At 42.6% G+C, this 27,875-nt stretch overlaps 2 protein-coding genes and 1 long non-coding RNA gene across 7 annotated transcripts in view; 1 reads left to right on the top strand and 2 right to left on the bottom strand.

Annotated features, from left to right (window-relative positions):
• Window positions 1-837: 837 nt before the first annotated feature.
• On the bottom strand, window positions 838-27,729 carry marchf5 (membrane-associated ring finger (C3HC4) 5). The gene is made up of 6 exons (XM_086180373.1): window positions 27,292-27,729; window positions 13,479-13,681; window positions 3,203-3,333; window positions 2,829-3,012; window positions 2,494-2,660; window positions 838-2,279 (listed from the first exon to the last, which is right to left on the bottom strand). The coding sequence occupies exons 1-6, from the start codon at window positions 27,333-27,335 to the stop codon at window positions 2,163-2,165; spliced, it is 846 nt and encodes a 281-aa protein (XP_086036499.1). The 5' UTR covers window positions 27,336-27,729; the 3' UTR covers window positions 838-2,162.
• On the bottom strand, window positions 24,852-26,848 carry LOC147247791 (uncharacterized). The gene is made up of 3 exons (XR_015109406.1): window positions 26,401-26,848; window positions 25,931-26,236; window positions 24,852-25,381 (listed from the first exon to the last, which is right to left on the bottom strand). It is a non-coding gene; the product is annotated as an uncharacterized LOC147247791 (long non-coding RNA).
• cpeb3 (cytoplasmic polyadenylation element binding protein 3) overlaps window positions 26,596-27,875 on the top strand; it is a 40,352-nt gene continuing 39,072 nt past the window's right edge. For 2 of the 5 annotated variants that reach the window (XM_086180364.1, XM_086180363.1), the window contains exon 1: window positions 26,596-26,808. In XM_086180364.1, coding sequence (XP_086036490.1) covers window positions 26,706-26,808 — 103 coding nt within the window. In that variant the 5' untranslated portion in view covers window positions 26,596-26,705. The remainder of the gene's footprint in view (window positions 26,809-27,875) is intronic. The other 3 variants (XM_086180368.1, XM_086180366.1, XM_086180369.1) reach the window with 2 other exon arrangements.

The following is a 27,875-nucleotide window of genomic DNA, read 5'->3' as shown; positions in this document are numbered from 1 at the left end:
AATGAACACCCACAAAAAATAGTTTTTATGATTGTTTTAATTTTATTTTACACGAGTGTGGAATTCCGACATCTCAGGGCTACCTCCATGCTGGTTTTTAACTTTCAATTTTAGTGACTGATTGAAAATAAAACACTTATTGGTCATGGTATTATGTTGACACATGATTTGATCCTGAGTTTGTAACTTGTGTTCTCAATGATAATGTTCACCTGCGTGTACACTTTCTCTCCAGGAGGCCCTGACGGGGTTAATATGGGGTCGCTCTTACAGCATCGATGTCAAAAAAACAACCAGCAGCGTCCTCTGAAGAGTTCAGGTTGTCTAGAGGCGGTTGTAGAACATGAATATGCACTTCTCTCACTTAAGCAATAAACCTGAATATCAGCGAGCTCCAGCCTGATGCTGGGGCTGGGTTTGTGTGACCTGCTCTCTCAGGGGCTAACCACTCCTCAAACAGCCTAAAATAGAATTTCTCTCCCCTCTGACCTGCTCTCAGGCCCTGATGCTGCATATTGGACCCTTGTGATGATCAGAGCCTCCCCCCCCCACCCATTCAACTGTGTTAATAAACCCAAAGATGAGCAGCATCAGCAGCTTTCTGTAGCCTGACAGCATTACATATCAAGCAGGTGGGGGTGGATGGGGGGGGGGGGGTCGTCGTGCTGGTTAACCGGTAATTTGGCAACATCCAGACTGAGTGGCGGGTCGGTGATGGCAGATATTTTCAGTTTGATCATTTATCTCCTGTGTGTTTCTAATTAATAAACAGCTGAATGGAAGTGTGTGTGTTTCTGACATCCCCACTCCACCCCACGTCAAAAATGCGCTTCAATATTTGGAAAAATACATTTATTCACATGACTGATGCCGTATAGCTGAGGAGCAAATGTCTGTACAATAGATCAACCTTGAAATTTTGGCAGATTTTACAGTGAACAAGCAGGAAGGTGATCAGCAGGTTAAATGGTCTTTTCACAGCAAGTCACATGTCAGGAACAAAGATTTTCTCTAAATTGGGTTTTTATCCATAGCTTATTTACCATTGCTGAATCCAGAGTCAGTTCACTCAAATTACATAAAGCATTTTGCCTCCATGTGGACGCAGACATAGTGTCCATCTTATTTCAATGCAGTTCAGATTAGACAAAGGTTCGTTTTGCCTTCTGGTCTTTACCTTCTTATCAAATCAAGATGCTGTTTTCTGAGGCGTTGATGGGTTGAACAATTTTGCTGTTTAATTTACGTGTAGTGTGTGACTTTTATAACTATTGGTTAATTTCCAACATGTCAGCTTAATCTCTTAAATGGAGCTCAAATCTTTTTTTTTCTCTTTGTATTTTGAGTGAACAGACGCTTTCATTTCTACACAAAGCAGCCGACCCCAGAGACAAAGTTACTAACTCAGGCAACACGAGTGTGACCGTGTGAGAAAACAGGCGTCCAGACCTCAAGTCAGGTTTCACATCTCCTGGTGAAAAGTGCGCCTCACCATTCACTCCCCCAGTCGCACGTGATAGGTGGAGGAGGTTCAGAGGGGAGTGGCCAGCAGAAACGTTGCTCTGCGGGCACTGTGATCGGTCATGAAGGTTTTAGAAACGGGGGAGTGTTTTCTATCCAGGTGCTGAGACGTGTGTGTGTGGAAGGGGGGTGGGTCAGTGTTTTAGGTTCAGAGAACCCTCAATAGTCCAGACATGTGGTTAATGTAACTGCATTGTTATCACACATTTTTATTCATCTTTAATACATTCTTTACAGCGACATGACTCCACTTATGCTGGCGAAGGACTTTTCAAATCTGCAAAATAAACATTATAAAACATTAGAATTATAAAACTTCCTAATTACACCCCTTTGCTTTTCTTATCCTTAAAATACAGCAAGTTGACGAGTGTTAGCGATGAGACTGTTGGAACACATCAACCTTCGCAGACGTGAGGAAGTGCAAACGTGCTCATCTGCACATGTTGAAAGCGACAGAAGTTTAAAAACAATGTAGTGGCGGTGGTGGGGTCCTTGAAGCAGTTAGGTGTGTGTGTGTGTGTGTGTGGAGGGGGGCTAATGGGGGTGACACTGATTCTGAGTCTGTTTCACCAACACCTCCTGCACCAAGTCTCCTGACAGTTCTCTGCCCCCTCCCCCCTCCCCTCTGGAAGAGGTGCTCAGGCCTCCTCCTGCTCGGGGAAGTTGAGTATCTTGCGGTGAGCCTGCCGCAGGTACTGCTGCTGCTTGAAGTACACTTTAAACACCCCCTTGATGGCCACGAAGGCGATTCCTCCCTGTGGGGGAGGAGAGAGGAAGACTTTTAAACACATGGACACTCAAAATGGGGGCTGTCATGATGGCTTCTGTAATTTGACTAAAGAATATGAAGCCACTGAAGAGCTAGAAAATTAAAATCGTTCACATGTATTCAGCTTCTATGGTTGTGGACTCCATCCTCCTGTAGATATTTGGTGTGAGGAGGTAGGAGGAGTTTGTGGTTCCACCCACCAGTATGGTCCTCTGCAGGTTGGAGTTGACACTACTGAACATGAGCTTCCCTACAATGGTGGCGATAGTGGGGAAGACCAGCGCGCCGCACAGAATGCGGGTCGCTGACACGTGGTCCGCCAGGGGGCTGGCCTCCGCCGGGATCCGAGGTACCGGGCAGCCGATGCCTGCAGGAACGCACAGACGAGGTTCATCTTCAGTTAGTCTGAGACTTGAGTGAGCTCACAACCACTCGCTGCTTCACGAGGACTCACAATCAAACCACATGCTTGATCATGATCAAGTTCCCACCCACATCTCATGACCATGAAACGATTGTGTGTGTGCGTGCTGACCAGGGAAGATGCTGTTGAGGATCTGCAGCTTGTTGGAGTACTTCCTCCACAGGCGCAGGACGTAGTCCTCCCAGCGAATCATCTTGCCGAGAATCAGCATGACAGGGATGGTGGGCAGGCCGATGAGCAGGAAGAGGGGGTCGGCCCGCTCCATCACATCCAGACCCTCCTTATGACCCACTACCTGGAGAACAGAGGGGGGGGGGGGGGGGGGGGGGGGGGGTCACTGACCTGCACCACAGAGCTGAGATGTTTGCACAGAGGTGGAATTATAGTAGAATATTTTCCCCTTATGCAGAATATGTGCACTATTCATATTGCAGAGTAGTTAATAACAGGGTCTCGTGGGGACGTTCAATAGTAATCTCACACACCTGCATGACAGTGACGGCTCCATAGGTGACGGCGGTCCAGTAGATGGAGCCCACCATGATGCCAGCGGCAGCAAAGGGCCCAGCCTTCGAGATGAGCCGGTCAGCCAGGTCCAGCACGTAAACCACGGGACCTGGAGGAGACCAGACCCACACTCAGATGCAAGATCACGACCACAGCAAACTGATAGTTACAACCTCTGCAACTATTGCACCAGGATCAATGTGGTTTATGTGCATGACAGTGGATACTGAGTCGGCTTGTGATACTGAAGCCAAGTGAGGCATTATGGGAAATATGTACACTCAAGAACTGGGAAATGACCCGTGTTGGTGCATGAGCGTCAAAACTCGCCACATAAACGTCATATTAGAGCTGAGAGCTACGATGAAAAACCAGGAGAAGTCTAGGAAGTTCAAAACTGCCTTTTCCAAACCGTAACATTTTAGAAATGTCATGTAAATTAGCTTTATGAATACTTCCACATTAGAGTAAGAGTGGTTCAGCTTAGCTCATCTGATAAGCATCTCTCTTCATACATGTCTGTGTGAAACTATGGAGTTTTACTGACATAAATTCAAATTAAATGTCAGAAATATCTGGTTTGCTTTCAGGCGTAAACAGACCTTCTTCAAAGCAAACACTCTCACTCCCCCAGCTAACTGGAGACTGTAACCCTCCCCTGCCTTCTGCTCACAGAGAGCAAGTCTGTGTCTTAACAGGTATCTTGGAGTATCACATTAATAAAGTTTGAGGGGAGCAGCGTCATTCCAACTAGCTTGAGGTGGTTTGTGAAGAGGAGATGAAGCGACTCGACCTGAGATGGAAACACCTTTTATAGACAAGTTTGGAGGTTAGGCCTGTGGGCCTCACGCTGGAAAACTAGGGGGCACTCGGAGAGCACACACACCTCCACCCAGGAAACCTGAGGCAAACCAAAATGTGAAGAAGAAAAGTGCCATTTTTCAATTTGTCGAACAGATCTGACCCAGACTTTAAAGGGCTCTTCCTTGGCCCACACCGTGTTTGGTGAGAATCATTGTGTCGGTGTAATCCTGCTGACAGGCAAACCGCATCAAAACCACGACCTGCCTGGTGGAGGTAATAAAGTCTGAGTACCAAACTAATGTCCTGTGGTAATTAATCCACTCACTACTCCACTGATACCAGCCCTGATGGGGAAAGGAAACAGCGGCTCTGCACTTGTATAACATGGGTTTTTTGCAGCTTTCCAGTAAAACGTCCATGTGGATACAGGTCGTGAGCATGTAGACGGGACGTGTTCCAGCTACAACAACGCAGACAAGTGGAAACACACTTGCTTCCTCGACACAAACTGGAACTCCAGGTATGAGGTCAGTTATGAGATCAGTGCAGGACACCGACATTAAAAATAACTGCTTCAATTCTCAACCAGCACCATGTAATCAGGATTAATGTGACGTCTGAACTCGCCCTCAGAGAAGTTAAGAGCCTGTCAGACAGAAGGAGCGCGACCTCAAAGAAGAAATAAAAGTGGAGAGAATTCTCTGCTGCATCCTCCTCTGCAGCGTTCCGGGCTGACTCCAGGGAAATCATGCAATATTTACAGGAAGGCAACCTGATTTCCTCACTCACACAGAGCCATGCATGTCCTATTAATAACTAACCCAGGAGGCAGAGGGGGGAGAGGGGCTGAGGCTGCACCAGGGACCCGAGGAGATCCACAGCACACGCTCATGGCCGCTGTGCAACACAGACACAAAATGTCCTGCCAGAGTGGGAGCAGCCCGGAGGAGTTGACCAGATGAGAACTGCCAGTTCTGGGGTCTTTGTCTCTCTCCCCACCGGGTTTAGAAGTAGGCGGGGCTGGCTGCAGAAGGTGATGTCACACTTTTCTGAACATTAGGATTTATTAATATATGATGGTAAACTTGTCTGCTCACGATGAAACAACCTGATGACGCGTTTAGTGCGTTAAATAACTAAATTTGAACTTCTGGTCATGAAAAGGGCTGCAAATTTCCAGGAGTACTCGAAGTTGGATTCTTTAATGGGCCAAAAAAATGTGAATAAAGAAGGATTTTGTGTGTAATTTGACTACTAGTGACTGTATTTGCCTTTTAATATACATACATAAATAGACACACCCTCATAAGCAGATAGGCATGCAAACATTTTAATAGATGTTTTTGGCAATTAGCGAGTAGAACTACAGTGGATTATTTCAGTACATTAAGAATTCATCCCTACACAAATTTAAATACAAATTAATAACAATAATAAACATGATGAAAAAAAAGTCAACAAAAAATTAAAAAGCTCCCAAACTTTACTTGCAATGGAAACTTTTTTAGAAATATGAATTAATATCAGTTCAGCGCTGTAGAGGAACATTATCGTTGGATGAGCTTTAATGTACATTGTGACAGTTGAGGGAAGATGTTGCCCTGGATTATCAAGTATTATACAAAGACTGGGTTCCTAAGTGCATTCTAAAACATCCACAGATGTAAAATAAGACATTTATAGAGCATCACATGACCCGGCTTGGGTGACACGACTAATCACGCTGTCAAGTCTTGTCCGGCAACACACCAGGCTGTGAACGTGTGCGTGAAAAGTGCTGAGTCACTAGTGGTTGTGAGAGCAGGACTTGCTTCAAGAGCACTTTGCCGTCTGGTCATGTCAGCGGCAGATTGATTCATACATCATCCCTTCACTTCAGGTTGGTGTGCAGCAGGAGAGAACAACAACAGAGAGCCTCCATGAATCCAGAGCAGGGATGCAGGCTGTGCTGCAGTGGCAGGCAGGCGGGAGATTACAGGCCGAGCTGCTGAACCACTTCCAAGTCATCATTTACGACGTGGACAGATTTAAAGCAAACACCTGAGCAGCTGCGTTTTCACGAGTCTGCTGAAGAACCCAAACTAACACGTGTAACTACAACATTTACATTAGCGAACACAAGAAGTGTAAAAAGAGAAGGGGCCTTCTAAAATAGAGGCCCTGTGGTTATTTTTGGGGTTCTGGGTTATTTACAGCTTGGACATAAGACAGACTGTATTAAGCTGTTTGTACAGCTCGGCCACCATCAGCCCGTTGCCCAGAAGTACTTGCCACAACTTCTATACAATCTAGCCAGTGTTAGCGGGCTGCCTACTTCTACAGCTGAGCACATTTAGCTTGATCATGAGTGCAGGCCACAGTTGAGCATTTTAAGCAGAGGCACGACTGAGTTCTAGTGGCCACTTGTTGATGGGGAACAAGCTGCTTCACAAAGATGGAAAGTTCACACTTTTATATCTGAAGCCGTTACAAAAACACAACGGCACCCTCTCATCTCCTGCCAGAGCTCCTTTCTGCTGCACCAGTGTTTGCCGACCGCATTGATCTTGCGACGCTTGAGCACATTAATGTGGCATATTTTGATGACAGCGTTGGAATCTCTTCCGCTCCCTCTCTCTGCTTAAGCATTACACCATGACGGCTGGAGGGAAATGGGTCGCCCCTTAATGATCCGCTGGCAGGATGGAGAGGCCAGCATTTCATTTCAGCCACTGGCAGCAGATTCCATAATTAAGATAATTAAAAGGGAGGGAGTGTGAGTGAGTGTGTGTGTGGAGGGGAGTAAAGCAAAGAGGGGAAAGTGCAAGAGCAATTCCTCAGTGGTGGGCATGCACACAGGCGCAGCGTTCCAGCTGGCTTGTTTACCCTCTCTGGGCAGACTCGGTAAAGAAAGAGAACCAAGGACACGTCGTCCTCAGACTCATATTGCTAGCCAAATTAGCATGATAGGCTGGCTCCGGTTCAGCAGCAGGTGCTGAAGGGAATATGGCCAGAAACTAACCTGCCGTCATGCTATCCTCCGTCTGTCCTGATCCACAAGTCAGAGGAAACAATAACAACCCAGGTTAATAGAAAAGCTGATATGTGGCTCCACCCCCCCCCCCCCCACACACACACACACACGCAGCTGGCCTCAGCAGTAACCCTGTGAAAAACACTACTCCCTGTCCGCAGCTTTGCCTCCATCACCCAAATTGAAAGCTGTCATCTCAGCAAACTGTGAAATTGCTATTATTCTGAGGACTAATTAAAGCTGCTGCAAATACCACAGCGTGTGAAGCAGAGCCATGAAAATTACATTCAAAAGCAGGACTGTATTACGAGATGGTTTTTTTTGTTTTGTTTTGTTTTTTTAAAAGCAAATGATACACAGGGAACAATTGACTGTCTGTGCAGCAGCCAAACCATAAACGTTAGGTAGCCTTGTGCCTGAATGACCATAATAATGAAAGCGAGGCTGGAATATAAAGACACACTGCAGCAGTGATGCAGCAAAACACACAACCACAACTATGAGGTGCATCGAAGCCCAACTTATCATGCAGAGAGAGACTGAAGCCCTCACACAGTGTTACATTCAAATGCAAGCAGTCTTTGTTTGACTCATCAAAACATAAATAATAGTAATGCAGATTTTTGAAATGGGGTTTAAAAATGAACATCAAAAAGTGTCATGTATGGCAACTGATGCTGTCAAGAGGATGGACTTTTTTTTTCAAAATTCGTTACTGAATATTTGAAACAGTTTCCTTTTTCCGCAGTATCACTACGACCACACCAGCTGCACAAAGACCCACACACATACACACACGCACACCACTGCAGTGGCCACACAGCCCTGCCTCCTCTCACTCACTGTGCTGTCTTTTTTTTTTGTAGTCACTCATCTTGTTCACTATTGAGTAGATAGCACCAGTGCAGAGCCTCCACTGGTCCTCTGCTTGGTGGACAAAGCAAATGAGCGAGCTGTGTGGAAATACTTTCCATTGCAAGGAAACACACAAGAAAAAGGGGAGGCACACAAGCAAGCTGAGGCGCTACAGGACAGTGCTAACCAAAGGTGCTAACACTACAAATTTAGACGAAGGACTGACATGCTGACGTCATTAAAGCAGTTAGAGGTTGGTGACAGCTCCCACTTCAACACCACTGAAGCAATAAAATAGATGGTCCAGGAGACGGTGGCTGGCCCAACAACCTTTTGGAACACTCACAGCAAAGCCAAGCTCTCCTCATATCAGGCCTCAGTTTTAGTAGGGAACCAAAACATTTGGTGGGAAGTAAATTAATTAAGTTAAGACTATATTTAATAAATTTATCTTTTGGTAAAAATTTGAATTTGAAAACCCTTCCCTTCAATGTGTCAATTTTTATTCAACAACAATCGATACTTTTCAAAGTGTCAAATAATACAACAAGCCTCTGACGAACATTTACAAACAGGAGGCTAAAGCTTGTCAGCCCATGTTTGATGCAACATTCCTAAAAATGCTGGTGTTGGGTGACAGGACAGGTTAAACCACACACCACCAGAAATGTGGCAATATTGTGGCGCAGGAATGAGTCGTACAACCCAGAGACCAGTTAGCATTGTTGAGCGTCCCTCTCGGACGTTAAAGGGATTTTTAAATGGCTGAAATAAACTCTGTGGTTCATACAAGACACGTTTCACTATTAACTCTTTCAACATTTTGTTCTACAACATACCACACTTGTGAATTTTTCGGTTTTAAATGTCTTAAAACAGCGGTTGCTTACAAGTGGCTGAAAAGGACAACAGCAGCTAGGTGTGGTGAAGTTGAAGTCATGCACATGTAGTGTCACTTGTTCATAGTCCGCCATCTACCTATGATGACTGCATTTCATGGATAAAAGTTGTATTCATTTGTGAAGATAATCCTGTGAAATAAAATGTGCAAATTGCAAAAACTTTTGTTCACCATAAAGCTTACTTTCAGCAGTAATCTAACACCCAATTAAAATCCCACTGGGATTTGGTCTAATATATCCATTGCGCTGCTAACATACTGGTTGGCCCACAAAATTGCACTGCAGCACTCTATATAGCTCGCACATGATTCATGATTCCAGTTTGTTAGGTAAAGTTAGGGTTAGTGCTGCGGAGGAGACTGAATTAATGAGAGCAGGAGGAGACATTCCAGCACGCCAAGATGAGGGAAAACTTGTTCTGCAGTTTCTATTTGTATCAAATCTGATCAAGTACTGTACAGTATCGGTGCAGTGTCTATTTTTGAACGGAACAGAACAATTCCCAGTTATCAGTTGTTATGATGTCAGACCTACACGGCGATACATTCCTGGCCATATCACCCACACTACTGCTCTGATCTAGAAACATCACTCACGGAGAGCCTTTCCTATGATGGATGAAGGTGATGTTTAAGTCGCAGTGAAACACTGGAGGACAGCTACAACCTCACAGATCCATCAGTATGGCAACAGAGTCACAACCCTCATCTCCTGGCTGGTCGGCTCCTCCGGTGACTCAGTTTCACTCCTAGACACATCCAGCATCTCTCGCCACCTCTGTCTGACGTTGGCTAATGAGATTAGGAAAAAACAGAGAGCCTCTCAGGTAAACATGACAGGCCATGTGCATATAACCAAGCAGTGAGTGACTAACTTCCTGTCTGGAAACAGGCAGATCGTTTTTTGGTTTTTTTTTTTTCTTTGTTAACTCAGTCAACACTCCAATTATATCCTATGATTTCTGGGGCTGCCCTAAGATTTTCCGAGTCTAGTGGTAGTCATCAATTCTGATGATTAGTCAACCAGTTGTCGCAGACCTGACGGTAACTTATTAAAATATACATCTTTGGTGTCAACAAATATAGTTTGAGTCGCTGAGAGAGAAGTGGCATTGTTAACATTTTCTAGAGAGTTAAAACTAGGAAAATCAGCTTTTAAAATATTTACTTTAAGAGCTTCCTGTTAGTGACAGCAGCAAAAGCAGTAATGAGTCTACAACTGGCAGAACAACCCGCAAGCAGACCGTCTGATATCTTGTTATTTATATTGTGTCACGTCTCCTCTCATTTGCCTGGCAATGCAATTGCTCATGCAATGGTTGCCATACACTGATTTGCGTAAGTCCACCAAACCAACATTGACTGACCTTTTAATTTTTTTTTTTTAATATTTAAATAGTAAACACTTAATTCAACTGCATTGGTCTTTCATTACCAACAGCGCAGCTCTGCCCCACTGGACTGATGACATATGAACCAATTACAGCAAATCCTGCATGGGATGGGGCACTTCTGCTACCCACAGACAAATATTTTCCCAGGTCGTGACCAGTCAGCAATCAAAAATAATGCCTTTCTCAACGAAAGACAAAGATGAACAGAATCAAATTCTTACTTCAATGTAAAGAGTGTTGCTGGAATTAGTCCTTCATCCCCAAAAATAAGTTAGTATTATCGAACATTTGCTTCCCTTGTCTCAAAGTCAGTGGGGAATTTGAATGGCTTTTCAGTTAAAAGCCTGAAATAAGGTCTGAGGTCCACACAAGCTTCTTAACATTTTGTTTATAATATAAAATATGTCAGTCAGCTACAAGAGACGACAGAGGTTGTCGAGAATATTAAACGCTATGATGCTGAAGTAAGGAGAAGCTTGAAGCTGTGGTGATGTGCAAGTCATGCACCTGTGATGTAATTTGCTCATAGGCTAACGTTAGCTTTGTACCTCTCACAACTGTATTTATGCTTCAAATATCACCGGCTCATGGTTAAGGGAAACCATGGTGATGCTAACTTCTGGCTGACCTATGAAAATTAGTCATCTCTGTGACACGAGTAGACCGTTTTGTTCATCTAACCTGCTAGTTTTGTGATGCTGCGCTCTTTTCCAAAAGCAGTGTGGACATGCTAGTGTTACGTCACATTCTCTGGTTAAACTTTATTCATATCATCTTAATTATTAAGATGATCGATTCAATAGTTCAAAATCAGCTCTGGGACGGTTCTTGCCAGATGACGACATGGCTAATTCACTGAGGCGTATCAAAATAATGCTGTATATCTTCCACTGCTGTAAAGTAGGTATTGGATCCGACTCAGGATCAGCAAATACCCAATATTAAAGGCCTCAGATCGGACGCACTCTCTAAAAGAGATGAGTGATGACGCATCACTCAGCACATCAGCCACAGTGAACGGGATGATACTTCTCAAAACAAAGCCCTGGCCAATCCATCAAAATGCTCCGTTACTACAAAACACATGACAAAGGAAGACAAACACTGACGCTGCCATCAGGAGCCGATGGGCTTCGCGATTTACAGAACTCACTGTGTGCCAAATCTGACAAGAATAAATAATGATGAAGATGACATGTGTGGCACACTGTAAGAAAACACTGACAACACACATCGGAGCATAACTTCAAAACCTGCTGTTTTAACAGTGAGTCAGTTCACAATGTGCCTTAAAGCCAGCGCCTTTGAGTGAGACAAACATTAGCATGTTGGAACATCCACTTCAAAGTGAGTCCGATGAGCTCTCTTGGACTTAATTAGTGTTGATTTAAATTAAATTTGGCTTCAGTTTGCATATTAATGTAGTCAACACTACACTGACTAGAGACACTGATGAATGTGCACCAAATAAATGTTCTGATAAATAAAACCACATGAACTGGATCAAGTAAAAGGAATGAATATATGAATATGAATATAAACTGCACCCCGCACTCAGAGAGATTTGGTCCTATGTAATCTGCTGTACAGATTCCCTTTTGCCATGTTGCTTGGCAACCATTCAGGCACGAGTTCACCTCAATTTCACTCACTACATCTTCTCTGTGCTCCACACTGACACACATAGTTTTGCCCTGTGTTTCTGAAGCTTTTGACTTGAGGCCTTTGTACACTGAGTCCATTTGTTTAGATGGGCATTTTAAAGCCATAACCTGAAAAAAATGTGACGCACAGAAACCTTCCACAATGAGTCTGATGTGTTTTTCCTATTCATTGCAAAAATCTGCAGTACAAGACAAAAAGGAGTTGTCACGCAGTGTGGACAATTTTGTGCATCTGTCAAATCTTGAAAAAAAAAAAAGAAAAGAAAAGAACAAAAGCTTTGGATTTGGTGTAAATAAGATTGAAACTAGATGAAGTTGTATTTTTTTCTTTCATGTGTCCATTTTGGATGAAAAAAAAAAGGACTTGGTCTGCAAGTGCCTTTTAACTGGTAGAAGCACCTGCAGTAAAACCAGCCATTGCTCATCCACGAGCACAATGACATGATGTAACTAACCACTTTGGTACAATCTTGTCACCTTGTCAGCACCTATTTGACTGTTCCACAAGGAAATATGTATGAATTTTGTATTAATAATTACATAATTAACAGTCGAATAGGGACCTGCGAGCCAATTAGCACAACCTGAAATACCAAAAGAAAGTAGCATAGCAAACCCTCATCCTAAAAGACTGGGCGACCAGCCAAGCCTCAATAATCAATACAGGAGGTTATTTACTGAGGGAGAGGGAGAGGCAGTATCTAAAGAACTGAGCTGAACTTTCTGCGTATAGCCTCCATGCAATTAAGTGACAACACAGCCTTGGTCCCTATAAATATAGATGAACCTGCTTACTGACTGTGCTAGACCTTCGGCACACTAACATTGTCTTACAGCCAGCTTCTGTCTCACTTTGCAGCATTGCAATCTTGAGGTGAAATGGCAGTGGCCTGACGGAGACTGTGCACCATTACCCTTAAATATACTCATGAGCCACACTCGAACCACATCATGTGATTCAGTACAACTTCTCAGCCATGAAGTTCACAGATTCAGACCAAACAAGTGAGGCAATGAAATGTGTGTTCTTACGATGAGTGTTGATAGCTTGGGTTTAGGAACAATTGGAGCCTCCGTCACTCTGACGTGTCATGATAACTGAAGCAGCCACTTCCTTCACTAGCGCTGGCAAATCAGCCAGGAGCTAGGCCCAGAAACAAGTGTTCCTAATCAGGCTGAAAGGAAATATTTACCCAGAACCTCATTGAAGCTAGACTGGTTTTGGGAAAAAAACGCTCATGCACTCAGGCAAGACTACGTAAAAAGCTCTCACAGCTAGGAACACAGTTAAAGGCGGGGGCTTGTCAGAGTGAAGTCTCAGCAGGATTTACATGCTGAGTGATGAGTGAGAACATTTACATATAATTGAATGAACATGTTGGAGATCATTTTAACAATGTAAGATGAGAAACTATTACTCCTACAATCATATCATATGAATTAAGTGTTCCTGATGCTAATGCTGCTAATTGCCACTTACTGTATGTTAACAACCATTAAAAATAAATCTTAGGTCATAAAACAAGACAAGCTGGTGTAACTAAACTGAACCAGTACCTCCTTGTTGTGTTATTTGTAATCCCAGAGCTTATCTAAGAGGCTGAAGCTGGAGATGCAACTCACCCAGTTTGGGGAAGACAATGAGGTACTCTGCGTTACACTGCGGACAAGCTACACGTGCTGTGCTGTTGCCCCGCTGTTTCTCATCCACCCAGCGCTGTAGACAGGCCTGGTGAACCCACTTGGTGGACCCACGGCAGCGGCACGGACGTACCCACTCAGCTGTACGGTCATCCTCATCTGTTGCAAAGCATACCCAGCAGCTCCTACAGCAAAGAAACACAACCACAGATGAATACCAAAACCAGACTTATTTATAGTGGTACTGAGCAAGTTTCCATTTAAACTGAACATCACTCTCATCACATCAGCAAGACACAGGCAGACCAAGAGGTGCACCGCAAGCTAGCTTATCAACTTGATACAACTTTTATTTGCTAACATCAAAATTGGTGAAAATACAAGTTTACCTGATTTCAGTTTCATTCGTTGTCATGAGTAGTGAGCACATACAGCTGATGCCTGGCTCTGTGTACAACAGGCAGGTTTTCTAATACTGGAGCACGAACATTTAAAATTCTAAGATACAGAGGGATGGTTTTCTTAGTAAAGGAGAGGATGGCGCAGCTCCAGGGCAGTTATCCTGCAGTTCATCTTAAACTAGAATTATTACCTCACACCAGTCCAGCTGCAGTTTACATCCATGATTTTCCAGTCTCATAATATACTTTATATGTGAAGTTTGTATGTAGAAATTTCATTAAGTTTTGGTTTCGGCTAAATGCAATCCCTTATTACCTTAGGGCAGGGGTCACCAACATGGTGCCCGCAAGGACCACATGAGTCCTTGTGGGCCTGTTCTAAAAATAGCTCACCATAGCACCACTTACCAGTGAGCTGCATCTAATTTTCAGGGCCTGAGCCTGAAGGTACTTCACATTGGTGTGAATTTGAAAATGCCAATAGGCCTGTCCCTATATATAAAATGGGGTTTTATATAGAGATAAAATAAAACAGATTTTGTATATATACACAATATATATACGTGTTTCGAACTGGTAGCCCTTCGTATTAATTGGTGCCCAAGAAGTAGCTCTCCGCTTCAAAAAGGTTGGTGACCCCTGCCTTAGGGTGTTACCAACACAGCATGGAATAGGGGTAAGAAAATCATATGATGTGATATTGACCTGCAATCATTTGGATGTAAAATGGCATGACTTCACCAATCCATTCCACTAGATAGTTGTATGAAATTGCGCCATAATTATGGAGCTATGTGTAGGTTTTATTGTGCACAAATTGCGAAGACAATTTGACCCAATTTGTTTAATATACCACACACACAAACACACCTGCAAAGTAGTATGAGTCCAAGTTCTCTGACCTTACCATAGTGCATCTCTACCTGTGACATTATATTGCTTCTCCATAATTAATCAGCAGTGTGCAACAGGCAGCAAGGGTCCTCACCCCCGTGTCTCGCTGCATGCAGCTAAGTTCAAGAATCTGGACAAGGGGTCATTCTTATTTTAGCTGCAACAGACCAACGGTAATAGTGATAAATCGGAGCTGAATAACTGATTTTAAAAAGATCAGCAACACCGAGTTATGCTCCAAAATTATGACAAGGGATTCTAGAGGTTCTAATAAATGGTGTAATAATAGTGACCCTGTGTTATTGGAAAACCAAACATTTCAAGACTTTTCATTTCAAGCCTCACTCATTCAGTTGAGCCTGGGATTAGCCTATTTTCTCAATTACGCAGAACAGCTGCCATTCAAGTGAATGAATGAATCAATCATTAGTCCACACAGCCTATTAAAAAAAAAAAAAATCAGTCCCTGGCATGCCTTCAACAACAAGAAGCACACTGTAGAACACATGATTGGTTTCCCTTTCTTTCTGTGATAATTTTACATTTTAGAGAACAACACAAGAACATGTAGAAAAATTCTAGAGAACAACATGTATCACATCAAGGAAGATTTGCTTCCTCTCCAATTCTGCAGAATTCCCAACATACATTCAAACTCTGTACAAAATCTCTCCATTTAGTTTGATTAAGATTGAAAAAAACTGGGCCACAACAATTTGAGAGGACACAAACTGGGCAAAATTTAGAGAACTAGCTGTCTGTGTCTCATCTGAAAGGATGTATGTATGGTAACTATTCCATTTACTGCATGGAGGAAGCTTGTGACCCGTTTACTCCCTCTGTTTCTGATCATATCCTAAGAATGAGAGTGAGCTACTGTGGCATCAGCATTATCTCTCATTACAAACCCATGACCAGAAAAAAGAATGTTACCCATGAATGGATGTCAATATTAATAATAATCTTGTGGGTTCATTGGCAAGCATTATGCTTTGAGCATTTGTAATCTACCACTCTTCACTACCCATTTAGGCTTATAATCTTGGAAGGGCTAAGACTATATAAAAAAAAATGAACAAGGTTTCTGAGGGGAACATTTAAAGCTAGCAGTTTTATTACCCTGTGCCTTGTTGGCAGCTAATTTGAGTTGTGGTAACCGCCACTGCCACAGCTCACTGTAATTGAGACATCATTATGTCAAGCATTCCTGGGGAATCATATACTACATAACATGCTTTTTAAGCCAGTTTAATGGAGAACAAGTTTTTTAAGAAAACAAAAATTCCACTGAATTGCTTTCAGTATCACTTCCACATAGACTTCAGCATTTATTCTGCAGTTGTCTCAGCAAGTCTACATAGTACACCATGTATATTTCAACCTTTTGCTCCTAGAGTTGAATAATGAATGTCAAATCTCCAGCCATCACTCATCGTCATCCTGAGGTCTAGGTGTGCTCTGTTACTGGGGCCACCGGGGAGTGGAGGGCCTCCTCTATAAGACCGTAGATAGCCAACCTGGATTATTTGCTCAGGCTCCCGCCTGCCTGCAATGGATGATTTTCCAATACTCCTCTGGTGCTGAATAAAACATGACAATGCAGGAGAAGAGCTTTCGGACAGAGGCTCTCAAGTGACACGGCCAGGTAAAGGGCCAGGAGGGGCATCTGTGGTGAATCCGAGTCTGACGGAAACATTAACCCTCCCTTCACACTGCAGCCTACTGTCCTTGCAGGGCCCACCCAGGAACTGCCCACCTCCTCGTGCATTTGACACCTCTATGAACAATAAAAATTTTAGAAGTATTTCCACTATAAAATGCTTAGTGTTAGACAAAAAGTTGAGCAGAGAGTTAAAAACAAAAAAAACAAAAAAAAAGGTTGTAGGATTTCCACAAATCCTACTACATGGGCCTTAGGATCTCAATAGAGTCAACGATAGAACATCGTGAATGAGGTGTGGAGAGAGGTCTCCACAGGAGCCTGACAGCAAAGAACAAAACTGAGCGCTACCTTAGCTTCCATGGCTCCTATTCCTGTAATCCAGCCCTGCAGCATGACGGGACCGAAAAGAACAGGACAGAAATGCTATCCTCTGTGAGAAACCCTAATCTCCAGCTCAATGTTGCCTAAAACCCATTTAACAGAACTCTGGAAGAGGTAAGCCCTTTTAAAGGCAAAAATGATTCAAGAATGACTCCAAAAAAACTAGCTTGGAACCCTAATTGACAACAAAAACAACTGTATACAACCATTGAATTCAGATCTGATCAATGACAGATATGTTATTTATACCCTTTTCTGTTAAAAACTCAACAGCTTCAAAAATAATCCAGAAAAAAAGACAACTTCTTTTGGGGTTTTGCATGTTCCGCAAAAAGCAAACAAATATATTCATGAAACTAAAACATCTCTGATGCCTGGAACATTTAAAGGCAAATGCCCCTCAAGATAATGAGATCTGTTGATGACATTTCTCATGTCATCTCAACCACTTATGTTTAACTGACAAACTGTAGGGGAGTTTTGCTGTTGCCGCAAATAACATGAATCTGTGAATTGGCATTTATGTGTACCATCCTTTTAATTTTGGTCTTTGTCAAAGCCATCAAACGGCCAGGATCGAATGCAGCTTTGAGTGATTTTTGTCAGTGTAAGTATGTGCCTGTGTAGACGCAGAGACAGAGTAAGGGGGTGAGGGTGTAACGTGGGATCTATCAGATTACAAGATGACATTGTGATTGACAATGTGTACAAACTCTAGTGTGGCACTTCTTTCTCATCATCTGACAAGTCAGGCCCCCTTTACTTTAAGAGCTGTGTAAGCCACCCAACAAAGGTTGCTTTCACTCAGCAGTGGTCACGTGACTGTGGGAAAACTGGAGTCTCCTTATAGCAGAGACAGGGCATTAGTGCACCGGTTTCTGGCCCACAAAGGTGTTAAAGGAAAGTTGAAGCTTTGCCCTTCCATCTCTGCTACTGCTGTTAGACACAATCCTTTCTAGAATTCTAGCATCAGCTAAGCTAACCACATTTGTTTCTGACCTTTTTCCATCATTCTGTGAGCAACTATGATCTAATTTTATGTTGCAAACATTCTGTTAATCAGCAAGGCAAAGAGAAAGCACTTTGTTAGTGTTGTGAATTTGAAGTCTATCACCTGTAGACCTTCATGTAACAGCTCGTTGTGGCTGCTTTTACCTTTCCATTACTTCCTCTGATGTTGTAAAATGTATCTACAATCAAAAACTGTGACTGGTTCTTCATAGTGAACCTGTGTCTGCTGCAGTAGAAAATGTTCTGTTTGCATTAGCGGCAAATTTAATACAGCAGTTTTTCTGCAAATTGTACTGCTCATCATCCAAAACACTGAAAAGGGGAGAGCTTTCAACAGCATAGGCTGAAACTACTACTGCATGTCCTTATTCTGTTTAGAACACTAACTCAAGACATTTACAATCAAAACTGTTTAGATCAGGGTTCTCTAGCTTTTCCACTTCAAGGCCCACCTATTCATACTTAAAACGTACCAGGGCCCGTTAAAAACGACTTGTGCCTACTCTGAAAGATTTAATATACTGTGTATGCTCAGCAAAGAAACCTGTGCTCTCGGAAAGGCGAGCCCGCATCTCTTCAGCTGCTGCAGGGAACAGCAAGAGCAGCAGAAACCTTCAGTTTTGTATGACTTAGTATAAATGCTTAGTATATCACTAATACTAGCTGCATATACTTGTTGATGGGTTTTTAGTTGTTTTTTTTTTGTTGTTTGTTTTTTTTACACGGGGGTGGGGGTGGGGTTGGCCCTGCTATTTAAACAATGTTGATAGAGGCCTTAACACTGTGGCACCAGACTCAAAGATTACGATGGCAAGCTGAAGCGGAGGACATATGCTCATTCATACAGAGAGCTACAGAGTCAGCAATCTGGACAACAAAAGCATTTGAGACAAGAATGCATTCAAGAAGGTTGTGTGAGGCCCAATAAAAAGGTCAGTCTGGATTGAAATGTGTCCCCTACATCTATGTGTAAAACACTGCATTGCAGAGGCAGCTGGCTGCTTGTGGTAGGCCCAGATAAGGACCATGGAGCCTTGTGTTTGTCAGTGATAGAGGCTGAGTACACAACCGTCTCGAAGCAAGGGGACACGACATACATCTTCCTGCTATCGGTTCCTCAAACACTGTCAGGGTCACTGTTTTTTAACCATACACCTGCTGTACGCACCTAAAGCACATTTCACAAAGCTCACATGTTCTTCCTTTCTCTTTGCTCCTGCACCGTGTGCTTGGGAAATTGATTAAAGTACAAAGTTCAATATTGACAGAATGTGCTCTGTCAAACAGCTAAAAAGGCCTTTTTGTACACTGCACAAACCACCACATGCCAGTGACTATTTTGAGGTAAACAGCACACCGATGAGCCTGGCCGTACTGTTGCAACATTGGTTCACCACCACTCATGTGGAAGATGGAAAATTCTGCTGAAACATGCGGGAGGATGATGATGATGCCTAGAAAGCAGTCATCCAAACTTTGCTTGTATTTAGATGGAGAATACAGATCAATGAATCTGGGGCAGCGTAATATACCATTTCAGCATTGTCATCGTATGGTGCACGTGCCCAATACTTGCATTGACAGACATGTGATGTCAGAAAGAAATCACCTCAACAAGTCACATCACAGTTTCTTGGCTGCTTGACGGAAAACTTGAGGATCCCTAGGATCTCATTCAGAGGTGCCTGAGTGTGACAATCATAAAGCCAACCACCAATCACAATAATTCTTTCAGTTTATAAAAACAAACGCCCTAAACGAACATGATCAATATCTTTCTTTTCTTGTAAAAACACCAAATAAAGGTGGGTAGACATGGCTTGGTCTGTGTTTAAAGTGATACTTCACCCAAAAAAGTTTTTTTTTGCCTCAAACACTCACAAGTAGGTTTCTTGAGCTCACACTGTTTTGTTTTGTTTTTCCCACTGCCTCATTACTTCTTTGTGACCCCAGAATGAGAAAGCGCCATCCATCTCTCAAGCATCTTCTGGAGTGCCAGACATCTATTTTTGAGTACTTAGAAGACAATTTTTGGGTCAAGTATTGCTATAAGAGCAGTTAAGACTTATCTATTCCCAAGTTATAAACTCCTTCTTCACTTGGTAGCTCGTGTCCAGTCTTCCACAGCAGCAACTGTGGCCAAGTTCAATACAAAAAGCTTTGTCTGGCTGGCCGATTATGCCCAAAAACTATTATCACAACAGGCTGTATGACAATTCATATTAAGAGTAATGGTACACATCATAATACAGTGTTCTGTTTTGTGAATTCCATGAGGACAGTTTAAAATATGACATTACTTTCTTTTCACTTCCCCGAGGAGGTAATGTGAATGATCAAATACCCTATATAGGTCAACTAAATTTGTGGCCCACTCTTTGGATTTTGCAAAGCATTCAGTGAATAAAAGGTGGATTTATATCTCTCTACAATTTGGCCAAGGTATGAAGTTAGCCACATTATTTGGCTGTAATAGCCAAGGCTTCAGAACAAAATCCTTGAAATTACAGGCCAACTAGGGGCACAACAGCTCAGCAAACCCACAGTTCTGTTTGTATTGCCAATTTTGGTTCACAGTTGTGGTTCATTATATTTGGGGGGGGGGGTTTTACAACATGGAGAAGAAAAACATCCCCAGTGAATGGCAGCAGAATGCAGAGACACTAAAATGATCTGAAACAAATAGCACAAATAAAACTGGTTGCTACTACATCTCACTGTCATTTATGGTTTCCAGTGCCTGTAATCTTCTCTGAGGGCGGAGCTGACTAGCCATCATTGTGTGCTGCATAGTCGGTGGATACACACAACTTGAAGTAACTTTTCATTCCTTGTGGAACCAAAAAACTGTGGTTCAGATGCAAACTGAGCCTTAGGTTGTCTATTGAGTGGCTACGGTTCTGTTTTGCATACAATATACAGAAAGGGCTGGCTTTTATTACAAAAAGCTGAGTCTCATGCTCTTGTAAGCCGGCCAAAACCCCACTGCTTGACAACTACTGAGCTTCAGTTTACAGCTGATAGTGGCAACATCTTCCATGTCATCACATCCAACCATGTTTTCATTACATCCCAACTATTATATTGTAATCACCTCCACAAGCTAATATGCTGTATTTGGTTACACTTATGTAATTTACAGGTTTGATTCTTAAACTACACTTTGCCTCTGAAGTACTTGCGCATAACAATAACTATGAGGAACATGAACAAAAACAACAGACTGGAAATGTTCCAAGCAGGAACTAATGCTCCAGCCCACACAAGCCAGGAAGCCAAATACAAAAGCAGAATATTCCCTTGCTGTCAACTTGTTGTCGGTGTCCCTGACTGAAGTGTCTTGAGGGGTGGGATTGTATTCATACCACCCATCATGTATTCCCCTTTAATTAGAACATGCAGACCTGTTCAACCAGGGAATTAAAACTAAAGGCACACGAAAAAGCCCTAAAGCATAATTTATTCTCATGGCAGATTTTTTTTTCTTTGCAGTCTTAGGCCCTGTGCATTTCTGGTATTCAGATCTTGCAGATCCAATCACCACTGGACAGCTGCGTGCCTTCACACTTGGATTTAACATGCATCTTCATGTGTCTCCTGTGATCCGATCTAACCTCGCAGCACTGTACACAGATACACTCCTGGATGTACCTGACTGGCCAGATCTCTCTATGGGTTTTTCACATGATCAGACGATGTAATATTATGCTGCAGTTTGCATGCTTCGTAGTTGTATTTCTAATTTAACAAAGCACATCAGCTGACTGTGAACACTACTGAATGAATGTGACCACGTGGCCCAGACCTCCTTGGTATGTGTTTTAAGTGATTGCATTCAGGACACATTGAGTGTGTGCACACACAGTATTATTGCTAACTACTTCTGATTGGGTCGCTCAGGATGGATCTTAATACCAGGTGTCCACAGGGCCATAGAGAGTTATCTTCTTTATTTCATCCATATCTGATGCTCTTGTACACTAATTCTCTCTTTTGCTTGTTCCATGATCAAATTCATGCCATATACTTGAAATCAAATTTGTTTTATGGTCAAATTGGCCAGGTACACAGTTTTTCTTGATTTCCGTGATGCATTTGGAACCCTAGCACATAACATCATGTTGAGAGCCTTAGAGGAAATACATCTGCCTCAGGTCTTTATTGACATTGTGAGGGATATATATATTGGTTCATACATTCAGGTGATCTGTGGCAAACAGCTCACAGACCCAATTCCTCTCCAAGTAGGCATAAAGACCAGCTGCCCATGGAGTGCTGTCAATTTTGTACTGGCTATTAACCAGTGGTTAAAGTGGCTTTGTAGCGATGTCCCCCCTGGTGGCATTTCCCCTAACCCCGTCCAGAGGTATGCATACAACGTAGTCATAGCCTCCAGACAGGAGGATACCATAACCACCATGCTCTCCAGAACCAACTCCTTTCTAGAGTGGTCTGGATTAGAGGTTAATCACTCAAAGTGCGCAGTTTTTTTATGAGCGGCGTAGCGGGGGGATGGTATCAGGCAAAATCAGATGTCATTCCCACTGTTTACAACCAGCCACTGAGGGTCTACTCACGTCATGAAACATATACATACCTGGATCATAAATTCAATGTGGCAGGTGAATGGAAACACCAAGTTGATGACATTATTTCTGACTATATCACAAGATTAGATCTAATTAATTCATCACCCCTGCCACTCATCATGAAATTAGAAGCAGTCAGACAGATAGCCCTGGTCAAAGTTCAGCCCCTGTTTTCCAATGTACATATTCCTCGCAAGATCCTGTGATATGAATAATAAGACCGTACATCTGGTGAGACAATGGGCTGGATTTAACACCCATTCAACATGGGACATCATATTTCATACCAAGCAGGCAGGTGGGCTGGGGGTTCCAAACTTTGAATGGACTTACATTGCTACAAGACTCAGTCATCTTCTGAACATGTTGAATAGCGATGACCAGCAGGTCAGAGAGCAGGCCAGAGCCTCTCTGTTCTTGGACCTGAGGAGGCGCAAGGTCCCTCTGGAGCATGGGGTGGAGCCAAGCTCCCTGGTTTACAAGAAAAAACCCAGTGGCAAGCTGGACACCTGCGCCCCTGGCTTTGGGCTGTGGTCTGACTGGCCAGACCTTAATGACCTATGCGGCCGGTCCAATGTGGCCCTGGAGTGGGTGGGGCCGGACGAAGTGGCTGTTAATGTCTCTGAGGAGATCATCACCAGCCCTAACATCTCTGTGAGGACCACAATCAACATCTGTGGAACGGAGCATGAACTTCCATCTACCAATGCCCGTGGCCTTTTCATGCCAGCTCAACAACAACGTCAGCGTCAACACTGGACTGAGCTTAAACTGCAAGGCAAGCTTGCCTGTCTCCCAGCTGCCAACCACTCTGTCTCTCATTCAGTGCTAAAAAGTGTAGCTCTTGATGAGAGCATCATCATCTTCACTTTGAAAGCTAGGCTGCAGGTCTAACCAACTAAGCTAAACCTCTCCATCTGGCTTCCTGACAGTCATAGCCCACACTGTATCCACCACGGCCAGGCACAGATCACTGAAACCATGTCTCACATCTTAAATGGTTGTCATGCTTACAAAGGCCTTTACATATGTAGACATGACAGGATTGTAGATTTGGTGTCAAAAGATGTCAGCTCTACCTTTGGGTCTTGTGCATCACTGTACAAGCATAGTACTGTAAAGCCCAGCATGTTTGATCTGTGTGATGATGTCTCAGTTGTGCTTTCTAACATCTCAGCAAACACTCCTGATGTTGTGGTGGTGAATGAGAGTAGTAGAGAGGTGCTCATTTTGGAGATTGGCTGCAACTTTTACCGTAGCCTAGAGGAAGCCTTTGTTACCAAGTTGCTGAAATATCAGCAACTGAAGCAGACCATCCCACAGCTAGGCTACAGGTGTGAGCTTGTGGTGCTCATATTTGGTAGCCTCGGCCATGTTCACAAGTTTGTGGTTAGAGGTCTCCAGATAGCTGGTCTCACGAAGAGAAAAGCCAAACAGTTAGCAAGATATTGCTCTATTTCTGCCATTATTGGTAACCGCTCAATATGCAGGAGGCGCTGCTTTTTGTACCCTTGAGGTAGATGTAATTTTGTTGCTGTAAAAGCAATCCCTGTGCCATTCTATGTATATATTGATCGTTGTTTACTGTCCAGACATATGTAACTGAATGTTGCACTTGAACTGATTGCACTGATAATATTTGTGTCCATGATGCTCTATGTATTCATGCGGACATAAATAAATGATTTAAATGTGTGTCAAAAGTTTGGACACACCAAATTTAATGTTTTTTTTTTCTTATTTTCACTACTACCTACATTTGGGATTCTCACTGAGAGCATCAAAACTATGAATGAACACATATGGAATTATATAGTAAACAAAAAAGTGTGAAATAACTCAGAACATGTTTTATATTTTAGATTCTTCAAAACAGCCACCCTTTGCTTTGATTACTGCTTTGCTCACTCTTGGCATTCTCTCGATTAGCTTCATGAGGCCATCACCTGAAATGGTTATTGTTAAACAGTCATGAAGGACTTCCCAGAGATGCTGAGAATCTGTTGGCCCTTTTGCTTTCACTCTGCGGTCCCTCTCATCCCAAACCATCTGGATTGGGTTTAGGTCAGATGACTGGGGCGCAGCACTCCATCGGTCTCCTTGGTCAAATAGCCCTTACACAGCCTGGAGGCTGAAAAATGCTGCAGGACACTGTGGTAGCCATGCTGGTTCAGCGTAGCTTCAATTTTTAATAAATCCCCAACAGTGTCACCAGCAAAGCACCCCCACACCATCTCACCTCCTCCTTCATGCTTCACAGTGGGAACTATGTATGTCAGTTTACCTTTTCTGTGTCGCACAAAGACACGGCCAGTGGAACCAGAGATCTCAGATATGGACTCACCAAACCAAAGCACAGATTTCTATTGGTCTGAGGTCCATTCTTTGTGTTTCTTGGCCCCCAAAAAAACTCTTCTGCTTGTTGCTTTTCCTTAGTAGTGGTTACTTAGCAGCTATTTGACCATAAAGGCCTGATTCAAACAGTCCCCTCTGAACAATTGATGTAGAGATGTGTCTAATACTAGAACTCTGGGTGGCATTTATCTGGGCTCCAATCTGAGGTGCTGTTAACTTGTGATTTCTGAGGCTGGTGACTCAGATGAATTTATCCTCAGCAGCAGAGAAGACTCTTGGTCTTCCTTTCCTGGGGCCGTCCTCATGAGAGCCAGTTTTGTCATCGTGCTTGATGGTTACTGCGACTGCACTTGGGGACAGGTTCAAAGTTTTTGCAATATTCCAGACTGACTGACCTTTAGTTCTTAAAATATGAATGGACTGTCGTTTCTCTTTTCTTTGTTTATTGGTTCTTGCCATAATATGAATTCCAACAGCTGTCAAATGGAGCTGTCAGCTGTGTAGCAACCCGACTTCTGCACAACACAACTGATGGTCCCAACCCAATTAAGAAAGCAAGACATTCCACAATTGAACCTTGACAAGGCAAACCTGTGAGGTGAAAACCATTTCAGGTGACCATATCATGAAGCTCAATGAGAGAATGCCAAGGGTTTGCAGTGCTGTCAGCAAAGCAAAGGGTGGCTACTTTAAGTAATCTAAAATGTAAGAAATATTTACAGTTATTCAACATTTTTTTCTTTGCTATATAATTCCATATATCTTGCTTCATATATATGATATCTTCAGTATGTATATACAATGTAGAAAGCAGTAAAAATAAAGAAAAAACATTGAATGAGAAGGTGCGTCCAAACTTTTGACTGGTAGTGTGTGTGTGTATATTATATATATATATATATATATATATATATATATATATATATATATATATATATATATATATATATATATATATATATATATATATATATACACACACACTCACACACACACATATATACACATACATATATATATATATATAGAGAGAGAGAGAGAGAGAGAGAGAGAGAGAGAGAGAGCGAGAGAGACATAGATAGATATATATAGATATAGATATATATAGATATATACACAGTTTTATCTAACTGCCAATACCTCTCTGTCTTATTTAATCACTTCTTCTTTCCGGCTTATTGTCTCTTTTACAAATCATTGCAGCGACATCAACCGTACTCTGGCACATCTTATCACCTAACTGAAGAGTTGGTCAAGTTTGGGACATTCTACACTCAAGTGTGTGTTTAAATAGTACAAATACAGAGAATAGAAATCCAATTTGCTGTGGCAATTTTATCCGGTTTGCCATAGATAAGATGATTGTTGTTGAACTCTGAACGTGACAAGTTAAGAAATTTTCACGAACAAAGCGCTTTTCCATGTCAAGAGGTCAATAGTTGAAACCTAAATATCAAAAGGAAAAGGTAATTTACAATATGACTTGTGTTACTTTACAGGTAACTTCACATTATGAGTATTACAACATATCATCAAATTAGGCTTGTCACGACAACTGATGCTTCAGTACCAAGTCGGTGCTAAGATTCTGAAAATGTGACGGTACTTACTTTTCTAGAATACCCAAAGTAACACTGGTACCGAGGAGCCAGATATGGCCACTTCTTTAGCGTTGTTTTTTGGCTGTAAATGAGCGATTATCTGGCAACCCTCCCATGGTGCTGATCACGTGACTGACTACCCTGCTAAGAAGAACAACATGCAACATGGCAGAGGCACACGCATCTGGGTCATCAACTACAGCGACAGCTGACCCTCAATTAATTGAGAAGGAAAACGCCAAAAGTTGCGTATGGAAATGCTTTGGATTCGAGGCTGATGAGGAGGGATTACTTATTGATCCGCAAAAACCTATATGCAAAAAATGCTGTCACCTTACCATGGCGAAGGGGAGCAACACATCAAACTTGGCAAAGCATTTAAAAGACAAACATCCAGATTTGGACAAAGAATTAAAGGTGAGTGCATTTGAATTCAAACAATATTGTTTGTTGTTCACTTGGCTCAAATAAAGGAGTGTATGTTGAACTACAGGGGATTTATTGTTTTTTAATTATTTATTACCGTGGTATCAAATGGTATCGAGTATCGTGGAATTTAAGTGGTATTGGTATCGACTACTAAATTTTTGGTATCGTGACAAGCCTACTTCAAATATAACATTAATACAGCAAACAGCCTATTTTGCTTTGCTTAATTCAGCATTACAGCACTTTCATCACCCTTGTAGGAGCAGACGTCCTACCACTTTAATACACGCTAGCTGGTGTATAACTGATATAACCACAGTTCAAATTGCAGGATCAGACTAAAATAGATTAAACCATATGCTTCAATTTTCGGACAACACCTGGGCTAACTCAACCTCTTCCTGTAAACCGTGACTTACATATAGCTACGTAGCTTGTATTTTTGAATGTAAGCCGCATATTTGAACTCACCTGTCCAGATTCTGCTGCATGACCACTGCACTCTCTTCTGCCATTTTCGTGGAAAAGTAACAAGTAACCAAATACTTTTTTTTTTACTTAAGAGTAGATTACTTGCTTTGAACATAAAATATAAAAACGGCACGCCCGCTAATTTGCTGCAGCTGCTGTTGACGTTAAATCGCTTGCTAGCTAGCTGAGAAGCTAATGCTACCCAACTACATAGGCCTTCGTGTTGACACGGCTCGTCAGCAGCAAACGAGCGAGCATGAAACTACTCCGTCGCGCTCATGGTAATCTTACTGGTATTTAACTTTTTAAGAGGTACTACTTCACGTACAAACCATCATAACTTAAGCTACGGCCTCGTCTATCACTAGTTTTACTGCATCGGGGTGACCGTTTGACTCCATGGACTGCCCGGCTGTGAAGTAACGTAACATTGCACTGCTGTACGTGTCTACGTCATCAAAACAAAGACGTCAAAGTGCTTGTTTCCCTGACATGGGAAATGTATTTTCATGTGACATCTCTCCATAAAAAGTAGGAATTTTACATTCTAAATCCACCCCGATATATCTGCAAGGACAAAGGCT

The sequence above is a fragment of the Aulostomus chinensis genome, chromosome 16 (genome assembly GCF_037954235.1).
Source record: "Aulostomus chinensis isolate RoL2024-O1b breed Wild chromosome 16, RoL_Achi_v1.0, whole genome shotgun sequence".
In the NCBI taxonomy this organism is placed as follows: domain Eukaryota; kingdom Metazoa; phylum Chordata; class Actinopteri; order Syngnathiformes; family Aulostomidae; genus Aulostomus; species Aulostomus chinensis.
Note: the sequence above shows the minus strand (reverse complement) of the source record. Positions and strands in the feature narration are given on the sequence as shown.

Bases quoted from the DNA above. Each gene is read 5' to 3' on its own strand.
- marchf5 (XM_086180373.1), bottom strand. From the start codon at position 27,335: ATGGCAGAAGAGAGTGCAGTGGTCATGCAGCAGAATCTGGACAG. The intron at 3,013-3,202 runs GTGTGTGAGATT...TCTGTTCTCCAG, and splicing joins GAGCCGTCACTGTCATGCAG to GTAGTGGGTCATAAGGAGGG. The intron at 2,280-2,493 runs GTGGGTGGAACC...CCTCCCCCACAG, and splicing joins ACCTGCAGAGGACCATACTG to GGAGGAATCGCCTTCGTGGC.